Raw genomic sequence first — 18,584 nt, 5'->3', positions numbered from 1 at the left:
GAGCCTGACGCGGGGCTCGAACTCACGGACCGCGAGATCGTGACCTGGCTGAAGTCGGACGTTTAACCGACTGCGCCACCCAGGTGCCCCTGAACCCTGACTTTTTAAAATTCCATTCTTACTCAAAGCCAGTAGTTCCTCAATAATTTTAGCTTGTTAATAGTGATGCTTTTTTGTAAACAAAGGGATTTTCTTATCTACCAGGGCAAGAATAAAAGCATATTGATTAAGAGTTATCCTTGAATTGGGGGGAAAAATCAGTCAAAGTAACCTTGGAAAATTGCTAACCATTGGGAATAGCAGTTCCTGGATAAAGGAATTCCAATCATTTAATCTGTTTGGGAATAGAAGGCAGAGGAAGTAGGGGATATCAAAAAGCAGAGAATGGAATTCGGATACAAAGGTAATTCTAAAAGAGTGGAAAGTCAACAGTAGTTGCATGGTTTTCTAGCATGGCAACGAATACCTCCGTATCCATTTATTCACTTAGCAGAGTGTCTGTTGGTAGAATATTGTTTAAAAATTTTTTAAATGTTTATTTACTTTTGAGGGACAGAGAGACAGAACATGAGCAGGGGAAGAGCAGAGAGAGAGAGAGAGGGAGACACAGCATCCGAAGCAGGCTCCCAGCTCTGAGCTGTCAGCACAGAGCCTGACGTGGGGCTTGAACTCACCAACTGTGAGTTGCTTCCTAAAATTATTGCCTTCTACTTATGACAAGTTTTAAGAGATGAAGACCTCAAGTATGCTTAGCTCAAGAGGGCTTTCTTGACCATTCCATGTCAAGTAGCATCCCCTTTCCACCCTATCACTATCAATACCATCCTGTTATTTCCTTCATAGCACTTAGCACAGGCTGAATGTATCTTGTTTTTGCTTATGGTCTGTCTTTCCCAGTTGGAAAGTAAGCTTCATGAAGATATTGTGTCTTGTCTTTCTGTTCTTCACAACCTCCCCAGCACCTAGAACATGGAGAACATAATAGAAATATTTATTGAATAAATGAATTAATTATAAAGTTTCTCAATACATCAATCCTGAATTTAAAGAGCCATATTTTATTTTCATGGTAATTTGCAATGAGATTTAATGAATGTTCATGGAACACCTAGCATGGGCCAGGCACAGTCTCAGGCATCGGAGAATCAGTGGTGAAAAGAGAGATGTGATTTTTTTCTTTTCTGCTTTGGAGGTTCCAGTCTAGTGGATGAAAAGTCAAACCAAAAAGTACAGCACTCTCTTTAAGATGAAAACAATTTTCTAAATATTTTCTCTTGATAAAGTTAAGCCATGATGTTCAGACAGAAATCTGTAACTCACCTACTGGTCTCCTTGAGAGTAGGGACTGTGATCTCTCACTGTATAGGCAGGGACCACATTTTGGTCAATGGTTGGAACTGTGAGTGTTGTTATATCCCTTTATACTCTACATGCCTGTTTCAGACTTTAACCTTGGGTTGCAACTTAAGGCAAGTAGAGGCCATTTGGTTACATTATCATTTGTATTTAAATCCAGCTCATTAAAGTCAAGTAAAGCTACTTTGGGAAATAAAAGAGCCCAGCCAGCTATGTCGTGACTATGCCTGTAAGGATAGAAACTCCTGTCACAAACCTTACATACCATGCATTTTGCTGGGGTTTTCAGTACAGTTCATAAATGGTAAGGGTTCCATTGTGCCAAAGGAGCCCAATTATGTTTGGCTTTGTACTCTGATTTGAAAAATTAGGAATTCAACCTATTTGTAAATCCTCCAAATATCATCTAGGCCTTAGGCCAACTCTAATTTCACAAGCAGATTAAATGACGTGGGATTTTAGCTCTTTTTGTTGGCAACGCCTGTAAGCAACCGCGGCCTCTTTCGTTTGGTTTGTGTGAAGGAGTGAAAGTGTTTTATTGTGCCGATTTCAGCCGGCGGCTGGGAGTGTACGAAGGACAGATGCGGAGAAGTCAGGAACGAAGACAATGCTTGTCACTGCTCAGAAGACTGCTTGGCCAGGGGAGACTGCTGTACTAATTACCAAGTGGTTTGCAAAGGTACATGTTTCCGTGGGTTGGCTGGAGCTCTGAACGAGTAAAAACTGGAGATGCTCCAAGGAATCTTGGATGTTGTGGATATAACACCTTGGATATGGGTTTGGGAGGAAGGAATGAGTTGTGTTTTTTAATCTCTCATGTTTCTTTCTTAGTTTTGCTTCCCTGCGTTTCACTGATCTGACATAATCAGGAAATACCCCCGCATTCCATAATTTGGTGGAATCATAATAATGAAGAGATTTCTTTTTTTTTTTCAATATATGAAATTTATTGTCAAATTGGTTTCCATACAACACCCAGTGCTCATCCCAAAAGGTGCCCTCCTCAATACCCATCACCCACCCTCTCCTCCCTCCCACCCCCCATCAACCCTCAGCTTGTTCTCAGTTTTTAAGAGTCTCTTATGCTTTGGCTCTCTCCCATTAAAGTTCCTGTGTTGGTCTTCTATCAGGTTTTCTAAAAGCGGTGCCTGAGGCAGGATTCCATATTTGGAGTTTATTGAGGGAATGCTCTCTGCAGCAAAACCATGTGAGGGAACAAGGGAGGCGGGGCAGGGGGGGAGCCAAGCAAGGACGTGGTTTTAGGTGAAGTCTCACCTTGGCCCGTGTTCCTGCAGGCTCTGGAAATTAAACTGCAGAGTCCTTACCCTTGAGGCAAGGGGGCATGGCTTTTGTACCCATTGCACGTGAGCTGTAAACCGACGCACGAGCAGCAGCCTGAAGGTGGGCGTACTAGCTGGTAAAGAGGATCAGGGCACCGGCAGCTCCTGTTATATCCCAAAGCTATGTATACATATCTGCTGACTTTGTATGGTTGATTGCAGAATGTGATGGTTTTATTCCAGTAATAAATACTAGTCATTGGACTAAAGAAACTATGAAGGATGCAGTTTCTGTCTTTAAGGAGTTTAAGTCGCCCTAGCGTTCACTTAACAGCAATGAATGGCAAGATCGGAGAATCTTTATGTGAGCTTTGTGAGTCCCTTTTTCTTGTGTCCTTCTTCCTAACTGTGACACGGAACATTTAAGAAGAGTTTCTGTTAAGAGATTTCAGGGAGAAAGCAAATCTGTTCTGAAATGTGTTTAGTGTTCAGTTTGTGGCAAGAAGGCATTGCATTAATCCTGAGTTTGGAAAATTTCCCCTACCCAAACAATTATCGTAATTTTGGATAAAGCATAAAATTGATCGGGAATTTTATCCCTTTTTTATTTCCCTATGTAATAAATGAAACAATAAACCACAAAGGCTGTTAAAAGACAGAATAGAGAAAGAGTCCTAAGTGTCACCAGTCATGGAATCATTAAACATCGGCTTTTGCTGGTGTAAAATTCTAGTTGCAATACTTTTGCGAAGCCCAGTGTGAGCCCTGGGTTGCTTCGTATGTGGTAAAGCTCCCCCTGTTTTAAGGAGCCTGTTACTAACTTACCCAGTTGTCAGGAGTCAGAGTCTTGATGACCAGGGACATTTCCAGTGCTCTTTACATGGGACCCATTTCTCCAAAGTCTTGATCACAAATTTTTCTTATAGTCAAAACACATGATTTTTATTTGCCTTAGGACAATTTGAAGCAAATGCTTTGTGATAATTTTCCTTTTCTCCTAAGGAAGCCTCATTTGTGTGTGTGTTTGATTTTAAACCTGAGCTCTTTTGTGTTCTCCATTCTTGATGGGTTAACTCAGGAAAGCTCTCAGACCTTGGTGGAAGATGAAAGTGAAAGATGGCATTGATTTTTGTTCCTAAATTCATGGGCTGTACACAGATTCACTGGCAAGCAATCTCTTTCGTGCAGTTTTCCATCTATCATCCCTGAGTAGTCTAAGCCTTTTCCCGCAGCTAAAGGGAAGTTGTGCCATCCTTTCTATGGCTTTGAGATGTCCGGTGGTGGAGAAAAGAATGTTCCATCTAATGACCAAACAGTTTATTTCTGGAGGGAAACAAACATGGAATTTTGTTCGCTGACGCCACTGGTGTTTTTATCTACAAACCATTTAGACTCAGAAGGCTCTTGTAAACACCACTTGGGGCTATTAAATATTAGCTTTCCCATTATGTATGGGTGTCCTTCAGTGAGCCAAACCAACATTGGACTTCATTTGAGTGTTTCTGTTTCGATGGTATCCCATAAGCAACAAATATCAAACAGGACACAGGTCCCGAAATTGCAGCCTTTAAGGCTCTGGCTGGCATTTACAATTAGATTCACAAGTGAATTGACTCACTTTTTCTTCTAGGAGAGTCCCATTGGGTCGATGATGACTGTGAGGAAATAAAGGCCCCGGAATGCCCCGCAGGGTAAGTGCATTTTATAAAGATTATGAAGTTTTATATATTAGTGGACAACCTGTCACAGGTTTGTCAGGGTAAACGGTTCCAAGAAATGTAAAGCTGAAATCCTCTTACACAGGCAAACTTATACTCGAGTACCTATAAGTGATTAATCAATCAAAAGCTAAAGTGCACCTCTTTCTCGTATTGCCTCTGCCTGTACTGGAGACTGAATATCCTCTGTGTTTCACTATAGTTGAAGATTTTACAAAGTGTGTCCAAATATCGCTGAAGACGGAAAGAAACATTTCTGGCATTGATTTGGGTTTTTTGGGTTTTTTGTTTTTTTGTTTTTGTTTTTGTTTTTGTTTTTGTTTTCCAGTGTGTTTTCCTGAAGTGCTGCTTTTGCCTTGTAGGGGGCGGGGGCGGGGGGAGGAGAGGAGGACCATAGAGCTTCTCAAAAATATCCAGGATGGTAACTCCTACCAGATGCTGCAGAAACTTGACAAACTACGGAAGCAGGGTTTTGCTGGGGTGCGGCCAAGCTGGAGTGACACCCCACAGCTCAAGTGCGACCAGCATAAGGCACTTATTACGCCTTCCAGGAAACTGTTGAAAATTCATGGAGCCTTAAAATGCCTGGCAGAAAATACATTTTCAACAAGTGTGTTTTCATGAATGTATTTGCGCAAGTGTATTTTTGTCTTAGGCAGCACGGCCTGTGTCACAAAATCCAAGCATTGTGATACTGTCTTTATTTTCGTTTCCTTTTTAGTTTTAATGAGCCACTTGAACTTCTTTGGACTTTTAGAATGGAATGGCAATGGTTTCTGACTGCTTAAAATATGTTCAGTTATTTTTGAGACAAAAGCAGTCTAGTGGTAGAATGAAACGATAATAATAAGGATTAGAATGAACTCTTTTATAGTATTCTTCTAAGTGCTTTATATGTGACCCATGTGAAATACACCTCATTTATCATGTGGCTTCCAATAAACTCAAGCCGGTGCTTGCTGAGTTATCTTCAAGCTATCAGAAAAAGTTTTGCACCTAGTTTAGTATTCTTAGGTCTGACTCAACAATTACATCCTCAGAATATAACAAAGGACAAAAGAATGTAACAAGTGTGAACCTCACATTTCATCAGATTCTGCCCTAGATGGGTATGGATAGTCAGGGCCTTTAATGATGAACTTTCTAAAGATCTTCAACAATTTTAATTATTTTAAAAGTTATTTTAGGATTAAACCAAAAAGAATTCTTTTATAAGTTTTAGTTCCAGTGACAGGAGTACTGTTGCTATTAATTTCATATTCATTGACTTCAGTCATCCATTCATTTATGTGTCTGATAAATATATTTATTGAAGCCCTACTATAGGTCCACAAAATGGAAACATAAATAAGATACAAAGAATGACAAAAGAGGTATGAATTAATATTTTAAAGGAATTGAAATATGTGAACAACTAACATTATAGAAGAGGAAGTCCTTCAGCTGGATTTCAAGGAATGCATAGGAGTTTTCCAGGCACCAGATGGGAGAATACATATTCCAGGCAAATATAGCAACTTTATACCCTGTGAACAACCTTGTTTGCAATGCGAGAGGCAACAGAGGAGAAAGTCTATTAGGGGAAATCTGGAGTCCGGTCCCTTGCCTGGCCCTTTTATGATCTTGGTCATTTAACTCTGGACTTTGGTCATCACAAATGTGACGTGGCCGGAAGCCCAGGCTTGTATGGATATCCTCATTTGAAGTTTCATCTTGGAAATTTCCTGGTCCCAATTGTTGAGAATGACTAGGTGTAATGGACCCTTTATAGCAGCAAGTTTTCTAAAGTGGAATATGTTACTGTTTAAGGTTTGTTCGCCCTCCGTTAATCATCTTTTCTGTGGATGGTTTCCGAGCATCCTACATGAAGAAAGGCAGCAAGGTCATGCCTAACATCGAAAAGCTAAGTAAGTCATTTTCATGCTGTATTCTCATCAGTATTTGTGGTCTGCACAGTAAATGCTTAGCTGTGGGCTTTGAGAGCTATGGACACGTGGCTTTAAATGTATTTTATTATTCGAGAGTGAAGGTAACACAAGTCTTTGATAGTTTATAAAGCGGATTCCCACACGTGAGGTAGCTCCTGCTGGTCCTCTTGTCCTAACATCTGAAATTCTGTTCCTAGGGTCCTGCGGCACACACTCTCCCTACATGAGGCCCGTGTACCCAACAAAAACTTTCCCTAACTTATACACTTTGGCCACTGTAAGTATTTTTTCAAATAATATAGATTCTGAGGGTGTGGATGTAGACCTCATCCTGAAGTGACTTAAAGGGAGATTCGCAAAAACATGTTTCTTAGTGTTTAAAGACAATCTTTTCGTTTTCTATCTTGTCTGCGTGAGCCGTTCCCAGTAAATGTCTTTTACAGTTGTGTGGACGACTGAACTTCACCGCAGGTTCAAAACCGAACACTTTTTTCCAGGCGCAGTTCGGTTGGAGCACGTACATTAAACCTCTCTCAAATACCACAAGATCTATTGTGTATTTTCGGAATTTTCAAATAACAGTGTTGACTTCAAGGCCATTCTGTTTTCGTTTGTAAATACTCCCAATCCTATCTTGCTTTCTTCTTTAAAAACATAATTTGTTTATTTTATTATTATGATGATGATCATTATATTTTGAGAGAGAGGGCACAAGTGAGCAAGGGGAGAGAAAGAGAAGGAGAGAGAGAGAGAAAGAGAGAGAGAAGTGGGACTCACCCCATGAGGGGCTTGAGCTCGCCCGAAGCGGGACTCGAACTCACACACTGTGAGATCATGACCTGAGCTGAAGTCGGATGCTTAACTGACTGAGCCACCCAGGCAGCTCTATTTATTTTACTATTATGATTGATTTGAGGGGTTCTGGGATAGAAATAGAACTTAAGGAAAAGGAAGAGTGTATTTGTAAGTAGAAGCTTCTTTGGAGGCAATAAGTAAATTTCCATCTCAAAGTTAATTTACTGTAATGAAAGTTATTGTCATCTTATTAAATTGCACCGTTAAAAAAACCCAAATACTAAATTTCTTACGATCATGTTAAGTCTCTCAGATAGCTTATAATTAGTCCATAGATAATACTCATGTTTGCTCAGACATATATAAAGTCTCTATATATCTTATATAAATTTGGAAATTAAATGTTGTTGTAAAGCCTCCTATGACAAAAAAATTTATGATAGATCAAACAGGTACAGACTATTACATTGTTATTTTAACAATAAATTTGCTTTTACACAAAGGGACTATATCCGGAATCACATGGAATTGTTGGCAATTCAATGTATGATCCTGTATTTGATGCCACTTTCCATCTGCGAGGGCGAGAGAAATTTAATCATAGATGGTGGGGAGGTCAACCGGTAAGTTTTGCATTTTTTATGTGTGTATTTGTGCGCTGAAACATTTCAGCCCCAAATTTGTTACCTGTAAAAAAGATGCCTAAAATTTCCTCATACTTGGCAATGTTTCTGTCTTTTGGTATTTATATATATGTGGACACATAATATTTATGTGTGTATGTGTGCACACAATATGTATATATATCCATATATGTATATACAGTATTTATATATGTGTGTATACCTATTACACATATGCATAAATAATGTGTGTACATATATATGTTCACATGTCTACGTGTGTGTGTGTGTGTGTGTGTGTGTGTGTGTAGGTGAGGTTATGATCATAAAAGTGTGAGGCGATAAGTGTCTTCATTAGGCAGGTGGTGATGGAAATGGTGACAGGGAGCTGAATTTCAGAAACATTTTGAGGAAGGAATATATAGTCATATCTTACTGATTTACCAGATTTATGGGTACAATGAAAAAGAGAAGTGAATGACTATGACTACCCCAAAATTTTAGCTCAGGTGCCATATGAATAGAAACAGGGAAGCTTGCTGAAAAGAAAAAAAAAAAAAAGAACTCAACAATGAAACCCACAGTAAGTTCATAAATTCTTTTGTTTCATCCGTTTTTTGAAATTCTTGGAAGTTACATGTAAGTGGAATTATACCTTAATTTTGGAGCAGCAAATTAATACTTTGAAAGAACTCATCCTGTTTACTTCAGCTCCAATGGGTGGGCAGAAAGTAAAGAGGGAGGTAGATGGCTTTCTACATAGTATTTTTCCTATGACTGTGTGTATGCTTGGGCAACTTGCTTTGGTCAGACATGAGCAAAATAGCAACATGAGGCCATAGTTGTTGAATGTGCAGAATTGAACCAAGTGCGCACGACCCTGGGTAGAAGGGTCAGAATCTCCACAGGAGCACAGCCCCGTACACACAGTCATTGAAACGCATGTAGGAGAAAGATGGCAAATGGTTCCACCTCGTGTCGACTCTGATTGGAGGCTCCCACCTTTGTGCAATCTGCTATGGCAGAGAGAGTGACCAGTGTCTGCATGTACCCATGAATCTACCTTCCCTAAATGGTCCCACAGCTGGAAATGTTTGCTGCAATCTATGGGCAAAATGGAGAATATAAAGTAAGAGGAAAATGGTAATGCTCTTTGATAAAAGGTCATTTGTGATAAAAAAAAATTCATAACCGATAAGTATGCAAGGTTAAATATGGGCTTTTCATAAACAAACAAACAAACATTGGAATACTTCTTGTATGTCTGCAGAAGTATTTCTTTATAGTAGAGGTTTTGATTCTGCTGTCTTCATTCAGGCCGGACTCCCAGAAGTCTGTGATGATCTAAGTTGTGAGCATAGTAAAATTTGTTTACAAGGTGGATTTCATAAAGTTTATGATAGAGGAACATTTTACGTGTAAATGAAATGATTGAAATTAGAGTTCTCTCAAGCTATTATTATTAGTTGGTTTTTTTGTATTAATTTTGTCATGGAAGCAAACTTGCCTGAAGAACCACAAAGGATATAGAGACAAATAGTAATTTTATCAAAGTGGATCACCTTACACCAAGTGTTGACCTTAGTTTCCCTCTAGGTTGGCATGACTCAGAAGATGAGTCCACATCTTCATTAATTTCTGCAGAAGCAGAGCAGAGGCAATGCTGTTAACTTGCCCAATGGAGTGAAATCTCTGTTTCAATCCTGTTTGCCTGTTTCCCAACTAACTCTCAGACTTGATAGATTTGACCAAGTTCAGTATTTTCCTAGTGTTGACAGAGATTTAGAGAGAAACTGATTTGTGTTTCTATCTTCTTGAACAAGAGGACACCATAAGAACTTCAAGGAACATAGTAGCTATCATTTAAAAACATCTTACTGAAATTTGGCATAGAAGAAGAACATATGGAAGGAAACTCTAAGAACTACAGAATAACAGTATAAGAAACTATAAATATTATAAGAAAAGATGAGCCTTAATAAATATTTCTCAAGCATTTATCTCATCCTCTCAGAGGTTTATACATTTCACAAAATCACCAGTGAAAAAAATAATTGAGGTAGAGAAAATATTTATAAAAACCTTAGGTATTTACATTAAACTTAACTTATTTTTACTGAATGATTAAAGCATGAAAGACATTTGGCTAAATAATAAAGGAGCCAGATTAAAAGGTAAACAAGAACCACTCTTATCCTAGTTTGAAATTTAATAGATGGGGTGAGGCACTTGTATAGTGTCCCATCTGACAATTTGAATCTCACCATTAGGCTTCCAAAAAAAATTTCTATAATTTAATTTCACCTTATTTTTAAAGTTTATTTATTTAATTTGAGAGAGAGAGAGAGAGAGAGAGAGAGAGAGAGAGAGAGAAAATGCATGAGTGCAGTGGTGGGGCAGAGAGAGAGGGAGAGAGAGAATCCCAGGCAGGCTCCACACTTACCATAGAGTGCTATGTGAGGCGTGATCTCACAACTGTGAGATCATGACCTGAGCTGAACTAAAGAGTTAGATGCTTAACTGATTGAGCCACACAGGCACCCCTCACATTTTTTTTTTAACACTGATATAGCCATTTTAGCAAACTCAAGTCTGCTTTTAATTTGTTAATCTTCAGAATGTGCTATTAAAAGTTGTTATTCACTTTATGATGCCACATTTCTCATACATATTTTTATGGGATTCCTCTCATTGTTGTTGCTTTACAGTTGTAGTTACTTTTTTCCAATTACAAAATTATGTTCTGTACTCTTCCTGGAGTTTCTTAAGTGTGTTTGTTTCTTTGAAAAATCTCTCTGCTATAATCGTGCAATTTCTGATAGTAAGGTATCTCAGTGGGAAATTCCCCGTTCAGTTTCAATCTGGACCCAGCAAAGCGGAGAATGAATGAGACTCCAAGGGGTGCATGAAACATGGAGATTTGAGAAAAAAAGTCTAACACCCCACCATCATGCAAGTTCTCTAAAGCCAGTTTCCAGAGCAGGGCATTTCTAAGAGAAACAGAGGCATTCTTATCATTCCTTAAGCTGCTTAGTCTACAGTTGTTTCTGCCAGTGTTGGTGATTCAGTGAGTTGGTCCTGAGACCATCCTCATGAATTACAGTAGTGTGAAAATACAAGCACAATGGCATGTTGGAGAAAGAGACGGCAAAGAGAAGAATGACATTAGAACAGAAGTGAATTTCCAGGTCAAAGGGATGCCTTGATGCAAAGCGCAAGTGGTTGCTTCCCCCTCTTCCTGTCTATTTTATTAACCTGCTGGTGGGTGGTTTTGCTTTCTTTTAAGGAAAGTTTTACCCTTTATTCTTTTACCCTTTGTTTCTTTTCCCTAGATTGCTCTAAATCTGGTTTTGTTCTTTTTTTTTACTGTATTAATGTATTTAAGATGGGCTCTGCTCTGTATTTAGAGTGCTGTAAATGCTCACGTGACCACTTTGCTACTGGACTCATAATTATTTATAAGCCTTTCAAATGTCAGTTGAAGTCTCTTTCCCTAGGTAGTCACTAAATTCCCTCAGCCCTGGCTAAGCTCAGAGACCCTCCTTTGGGTTTTCATATTATTTCTGTCATAAATTCGACCATATATTTTTGAAATTATTCACGTATCTGCTTTAGTCTGTGGGTCCCCTGGGGGTAGAATCTCTTTTTTCTCCATCCCTAACCCACAGCCTGACCCAGTTAGGTGTCCCACTACTGTGTCTTGAATTGCACTGCACCCTCTCTGACGCCTGGTTTTTATCCTGTACTGTATCACTCACCTTCTTCTGGCCCTAACCGCCTGCGAAGAGCCACCCACGCCCACAGTCTGTCCTGCTGCAAACCCACTCCTGAATCTCAGTGAATGATTTATTCCAGCATCTGCCATGGCCCCATCCACCCCTCTGGCTTCCCAGAATTCTATGTATCCTGGCTCCATGCTTTTGAATGCAAAGGAATAATTTCCCTGCAAAGAACTGCTAGAAAGACCACGGTTGTAGTTCATGTTTTTGAAAAATGTTTTCTGCTTGTTTTCTTTTTCAAAACTTCGCCCCCTCCTCCCACAGCAGCATACTTTCATTTCAGAAAGTATTGGATTTCACAGTTAAATCCTTCTGATTCCAGTGAGACAGCTTTTATATATAAAAAAAAAATTCCTGATAACATATCAAATAGGTACAATACGTTCCCCACTCGTGCCCTCTTCAAAATACAGCATGTAAGACACAAATATTGAAAAATGCCTCTAGATAAAGCAGAGCAATGGAGAAACGTTGGCATTAAAGGTGGGAAATCCAAACCCAGGGTCTTGTCAGGTTATTTTAGTTGTGCTGTTTTACCAGTCTGTGAGGAAATTTATTTTACATTCAAATTCAGAGAAATACTGATTTCCCATTTCTCTGAATTAACAAGGAACTAGGAACTTCTCTCTCTTTTTTAAATAGCCCCAGAGGCTTGCTTTCACTTTTCTGTTTTTAGACCAAAGTTTTGGTGCCTTTTTTTTTTTTTCTGTGTAATTACTAGATTTAACTTCTGAGCTCAGAAATATAATGTATACGCATGACTGCAAGGGAAGTTTTATAGCTACTTATGATCTGATAACCCAAGAACACTATGTTTCAATCTACCATTTGCTAGACCCTGACAGAATGGCTTCATTACTGCTACGGTCCTTTTGTTTGAGGTTTTTAAGTGTTTTTTAATCTTAAATATTCTCTCATTTGTTCACTTTTTGCACTTTTCTGACCGTGCTCCCATTTTTCTTTTATAAAATATAGTCAACATGACTCGTATCAAAAAGCAGGAAGATGGGGCACCTGGGTGGCTCAGTTGAGTGTCCAACTTCAGCTCAGGTCATGATCTCACAGTTTGTGAGTTCGAGCCCTGCGTCGGGCTCTCTCTGCATCCAGCTCAGAGGCTGGAGCCTGCTTCAGATTCTGTGTCTCCCTCTCTCTCTCTCTCCCTCTTCCCTGCTTGTGTTCTGCCTCTCTCAAAAATAAATAAATATTTTAAAAAAAAGCAGGAAGAATGTTTTGCTTCTTTTTTGGAGAAGAAATGAAATTTTTAAAAAAAGTTTATTTTCAGAGAGAGAGGGAGAGAGAGAGAGAGAGAGAAAGAAAGAGAGAGAATACCAAGCAAGCTTTGTGTATCAGCGCAGAGCCCAACACAGGGCTCTATCTCAGGAACTGTGAGATCATGACCTGAGTTGGACACTTAACAACTGAGCCACCCAAGCACTCAAATATATATATATATATATATATATATATATATATATATATATATATTTTTTTTTTTTTTTTTAACCTTCTTATTGTCTTTGTGGTCCACTTGCTTTTTACAATTGGCTATTTTTTTTCTGATGACAAAGATTTTAGTTGTCATTGTAAAAAGTTTGAGAAGTTCAGAAAAGTATGAAGAACAAATGATCCTGACTTTGCCATTGGGAGAATTTTAGCACACCCACTTCTGCCACCCTCTCTTCCAATGCACTTTTCTTATAGCACCGCAAGGACCCCTTCTGGTGAACTTTTCTCGTAAGCCTTATGGAACTAAAATTTACCCATAGGGCTTCCTGTTGTCCAGATAATGCCAACATCAGCATATATTCCACAGCATAACTTTAGAAAGTGCAGGCTCATCATTTGACAAAACTGCATTTAAAATTTTCCATTAGAAAACCCCAGATTAATCTTACATTTCATAACTGCCAACTATTTGCCTAGTACAACTTCCTTATGAATATCAAGACACTAGATTTTGTATGAAGTTGTTTGGATGTGAATATGCTAAATTTGAATCTCTGAAATTAAAATGAGTATAGAAATAGATCACTTAATATAAGAAACTGGTCTCTCTGGGATCTGATGTAGTTTTGAGGCACCTGCAGGATGTCCAGCATTTAGTCTGAGCGCATCTTCTTTATAGTAGAGGTGCTGGATGGAGAGGCATGGCCACGCTCTTTCCTTATAGGTCCAGCCTACTCCCCCGCCCCCTGGAGCTCCGCCCCAGCCTCAGATGACCAATGAAAACTGTACAAAGCAAGACCGTGCATAGCAAATTTCTTTTTACTTTCGGCACATTGCATTCCCTCAATTCCAGAGACCACGGGGCTCGCGTTCTCTCGCGAGAGGCGGGAAAGGGTACAGGGTTTGAAACATGGCGGACGACAAGGACCAGCAACAAACTACCAGACCTGTAGAAGAGCCCCTGGATCTCATCAGGCTCAGCATGGATGAGCGAATTTACGTGAGAGTGAGAAACGACAGAGAGCTTTGAGGCAGAGTACATGCTTATGGTCAGCATTTAAATATGACATTGGGAGATGTGGAGGAAACTGTGACTACTATAGAAATTGATGAGGAAACATACGAAGGGATGTATAAATCAACAAAATATTTTTGAAAATATCAGAATATTCCGATGCTCTTTGGGGAGATGATGGTGTACTAGTTGCCCTCCATTAAGAGTTGGCTGAACCAAAGAATTTGTCGTGTGTGGAATATAGGAGACTTCTTATGATTGCCTTTTTAAATGCAGAAGACATTATAAAGAGAACTCTGTGTAAATTTTGATATTAAGAAACGACCAAGGATTCTTCCACTCCTGAAATGATTTGCAGATAACTCAAAAATACTTCAGCTAAAGGACATCCCCCCCCCCAACCATTTAAATAAATGTGATAACCAAGGAAAAAAAAAAAAAAAAGAACAAATGGACACATTTTGAACCCTGGTTGGCCTGTGTGTCCGTGCCAGTTTGTCCGCAGGCTGAGATTCTCATATCTCTGACCCATCCCCATGGAAGGAGGAACCACCTCTCCCATGCAGATGACATTCTAGCAGTTCATACCTCCTCAAATCTGAGAGGTCACTCTGTGCTCTCCTGCCCATTCCTTACTTGCCAGCTGTAGCAGCTGTGATTTTGCGGGGCTCTCAGGGTCTTTAGTCCCTCCAAAGGAGCTTGAGAATCCGTGTGGAATCCCCCAGGCCAGGCCACCAGACCTTTCTGAAACCATGGCCAACCTCCTGGAGGCCCCACACCTCCAAATATCCCCTCTGCCCCCAAAACAGAGGTTTTCACTGGAGTCGGTAAGACACTCTGAAAGTCTAGGTACAGTGAAATCAGAAAAGGGGCTGGCTGCAATTCCTAGACCATTTTGCTTGGGTCTTACAACAAATGAGCCATATATTTCTTTCTGTTTGCCTCCCAAAGCACAGGGTGGGGGTGGAGGGTTGGTTCTTACAGACTTATGTTCAATGGGACACTGGCCATCTCAAGCTGTTTTTAATGTTCCTAGAATAACTGGATTATATTTATTTCCAATGCATAATAATAAAGATTAAAATAGATCTAGTGTTCACCAAATGCTAAGACACTGCTTTAAGGGCTTTAAATGTCTTAACTTATTAAAGCTTAGAATAATCCTATGTGCTAGGTAATATTACCTACATTTTAAAGGAAACTGAAGCAAGGAGAGCTTAAGTCATTTCCTGGAGGACTGCATACTTGGTAAGTGACAGAGAAGAGGCTTAAAATCCAGCAGCTATCTGGTTGCAGAGCTCAGGTTCTTAACTGCCCTGTCTTCTGACTCGCAACAGCATGTGCTGGAAAGAATATTTCAAAAGCCTCAAAGAAATGCTTGGGTCACCTAACTTGTCCCAGGAACTTATTCTTAAATTTCCATTTATTGAAAAGCTAAATAAAAGACACAAGGGAAAATCCAAAATAAAAAATAGCTTTTTTCCCCTTCTCATTCACCTAGCTTCAAACAAAACAAGGCAAAGCTGGGTTCCAGGATTCCGGCATCTGTGTACCAAACTGGGGTTCTCCTCTATAGGCTTTCATGGGACAGGAAACATATGGTCCACTCCTGGGTCCTTTTATGAGCAGAATTCTGTCATATAAGTGAAATGTTCAAAACAATGATCAGAAAAGGCAGGTACAGAAGAGACTTCTGAGATGAAATAGGAATTAAAAAAAAGGCCACTAGAATCACAGCAGAGCTTTTGAAAGCTTTTGCAGAGAATGTATTGAATGACATTCATGGAAACAATGCTTCTGACTTCCAGATGTGAAAAGAGAATGATTGCAAATAATGTGAAATTTATGACGGGGTGTGGGTAAAGCATAAGAGATCTGATCTAATATATTTTAAAACTTTTTTCTTCTTTGAGAAGAAAAAAATCTCAGAACGTGTTATAAGCCTCTTATATTTTCCTCATTAGCTATGGATTACAGCCACCAAGCAAGGGGTGAAAGCTGGGACATTCTTCTGGTCTGTGTAAGTTGTCTTTATTTTGTCAGTGTTTGTAAAATTGCAATTATGATCAGCTTATGAAACATTAACTCAATTTGATTTCATTTCAGTTAAATACAAAAGCACTTGAGCTTTTCTGTATTTTCTGATTGGAAATAATCTTCCAATCATTTTTTAGAGGTCTTCCCTCCTTTTTCCTCCATCTTTTCTTAATAGAATGTGAAGATTTTCCCTTCTTGTCATCCTTCAGATTTTTCTGTCCATTTATAGGGTTTGGTAACTTACCACCAAGGATCGTATATTTCTCTTGGACTATTTATTGCTGTGGTTTGCATTATCATTTTCTATAAATATATTATAACATACTATGTTTATTTTGGTTCACAACGTTAAAAGTCTAGTGTGGTCTCAGACAGCTGATGTAGTAGTCTAGAGATTGGAAATTCCAGACAGGAGACAAGGGGAAGCCTCTGTTTCCACTCCATTTTCCACTGAACTCTAGGATTTCCCTAATAAGAAAAATGGAACTACCACTTGTCTTCCCCACAGAGCTAATGGGGGGATTAGTAGTTAATGTTCATAAAGTAGTCTTTAGGTGAAACTTACCTAATAAAAGTGTCAACATGTTGATTATTTTTAAGGCTCCTTAGTGAGAAAAGGAATCTGTTTCAACTTTCATGGGGATTTTGTTCCCACTGAGATGTTCTTTCCATCTTTTTTTTTTTTTTTTTTAACCACCTAAAGCTGTTTCCATATTTGCCTCTTATGCCTTAACAAAAATCTGACTATTCTATAATAGTAGTGTGCTGAGAGCAATCACAGGTTCAGATTAATCCAGAATGAGACCATCTATATTCTCCAAATTCAGGAATAAAAGTAGCTTTTTCAGATTTGAAGGGCTGTGTTGAAACTGGGTTTGGTGACTTTAAGACAGTGACCCTTTACAAGTCTCCCCCGCCCCTATTTTTTTAAAGAGCTTGTCTGAGTTGAGAAATAAGTGTGGGTATGTTAGAAATGACATGTAGATGACATGTTGATCTACCAATTTAATCATCTGCATTACATTTTTGTAACCCTTGACTGTCATAGATGCTTACAGAAATGATTTCTTCTGTTCCATAACATATTTGCTCAGCAGAACGGAAAGGAGCCAACAACATAATTAATACCTAGGTCCCACCCTTACCCCCCCGAAACTGCTGCAAAGCTTCGTTGAAAAGGCCCAGTGTTCTGATTTTGAATGGCAATTTTCTCCACCCATTTCAAACTACTTCTAAGAAGGTAGCTTTTGTGTGCTCTAAAGATGTCCTTAGTTTGGCTTTGCTTCTCAGGCTATTGTTCTTTTATCTCTATATTCCAGGAGTGACTTGGATTTAGTTTTTTTTGTTTTTTTTTTTCTTTAAAAAAAAAAATCTTGTTATAACACACACACACACACACACACACACACACACACACACACACACACACCAGGGTCATACTTTCAGTTTTTTAATGGAATATATGTCAGGGGAATCTACACATGATACATTCTGAAAAATTTTAAGTTTAAAACCAGATTCAAGGTGCAGAGTTAGACTTGGAAGGCCATCTTTTTAATGTGATTCTGTACTGCAGCCTAGAATTATTCTTGCTTTTTAAATGATAGTATTCTATTCCAAAGTACTGATGCTGCTCCATTCCATTTTGTGTGTGTGTGTGTGTCAATTCATGTCCAAAAGCAGTAATTCCTTTTATGTATGAGTGTTTAGATTGCTTCTAATCCTAGTGCTGCCACTTAATAGATTGCTGGCTGTAGACAAGTGATTTAATCCCTCGATAACATAGGGTGTTGTGAAGATGGAATGAGCTAACTTATTTAAAGGGCCTAGTAGGGTGCTTAGTACACAGAGAGTAACCAATAAGTGGTTTTTGTTTTCTAGTCCACATCATCTCTTCCAACACTGACCATACAATGGCTATATGTGTTCAAAGGTAATTGGTTCCCTTTAACACTAAATGCCTCATCTGGTCCTTCATTTTCCATCCCTCCTATTTTTTTTTTTTCTTTTTCTGACCATCTCTGACATGCTTGGTCTCAGAACAAATTCTATATCAAACAGTGACGGTAAAGACAGCGACACAAGCACCAATTCCCTTTCCATTTGGACACACACTGTTCCTTTGCCACATTTGTTTGTGCTGTCGCTGGGTTGTGTTTTAAACACTAATGGCTAGGGGCTATGTCTTTTTGGTTCCTGGGCAATTTCATAAAGATAATGTAGAACTCGTAGGAAAGTTAGAGACCACTTTGTCCAGCTCCTCATTGGCAAGGTTAGAATAGTGTGGCCGAGAGAGGTGAAATGTCATGCCCGAGGGTCACAGTTTGGATGGATATTCAGGCATCTACAGTTCTCATCTCTGGTTCTTAGGACACGCACATACTCAGCTCCTGCCCAGAAAATGGTAATCCCCTGCTTATCTTTCTAAGAAGAGAATGGCGACTCCTCCGTAATGGTCTTTTTAGTAGCAGAATTTTGTATCTTTATTTACATTCATACAAATGCCTTGAACATGTTATACGTTTAACAAATATTTCATGAGTGTGTGTGTCATCTCTGTGGACCTGTGGATCCAGTACATGATGATAAAAGCTAACATTTTTCTAA

The 18,584-nt window shown here is 39.1% G+C and overlaps 1 protein-coding gene across 10 annotated transcripts in view; it reads left to right on the top strand.

Annotated features, from left to right (window-relative positions):
- Positions 1–18,584, top strand: part of ENPP2 (ectonucleotide pyrophosphatase/phosphodiesterase 2) — a 112,632-nt gene that overhangs the window by 45,679 nt on the left and 48,369 nt on the right. For all 10 annotated transcript variants that reach the window (XM_040494311.1, XM_040494310.1, XM_040494307.1 and 7 more), the window contains exons 4-9: positions 1,910–2,035; positions 4,267–4,327; positions 6,164–6,261; positions 6,480–6,559; positions 7,581–7,700; positions 15,905–15,960. In XM_040494311.1, coding sequence (XP_040350245.1) covers positions 1,910–2,035; positions 4,267–4,327; positions 6,164–6,261; positions 6,480–6,559; positions 7,581–7,700; positions 15,905–15,960 — 541 coding nt within the window. The remainder of the gene's footprint in view (positions 1–1,909; positions 2,036–4,266; positions 4,328–6,163; positions 6,262–6,479; positions 6,560–7,580; positions 7,701–15,904; positions 15,961–18,584) is intronic.

The sequence above is a fragment of the Herpailurus yagouaroundi genome, unplaced genomic scaffold (genome assembly GCF_014898765.1).
Source record: "Herpailurus yagouaroundi ecotype Mexico unplaced genomic scaffold, PumYag 186, whole genome shotgun sequence".
Lineage (NCBI taxonomy): Eukaryota > Metazoa > Chordata > Mammalia > Carnivora > Felidae > Herpailurus > Herpailurus yagouaroundi.
This window is presented reverse-complemented; position numbering and strand designations above follow the sequence as displayed.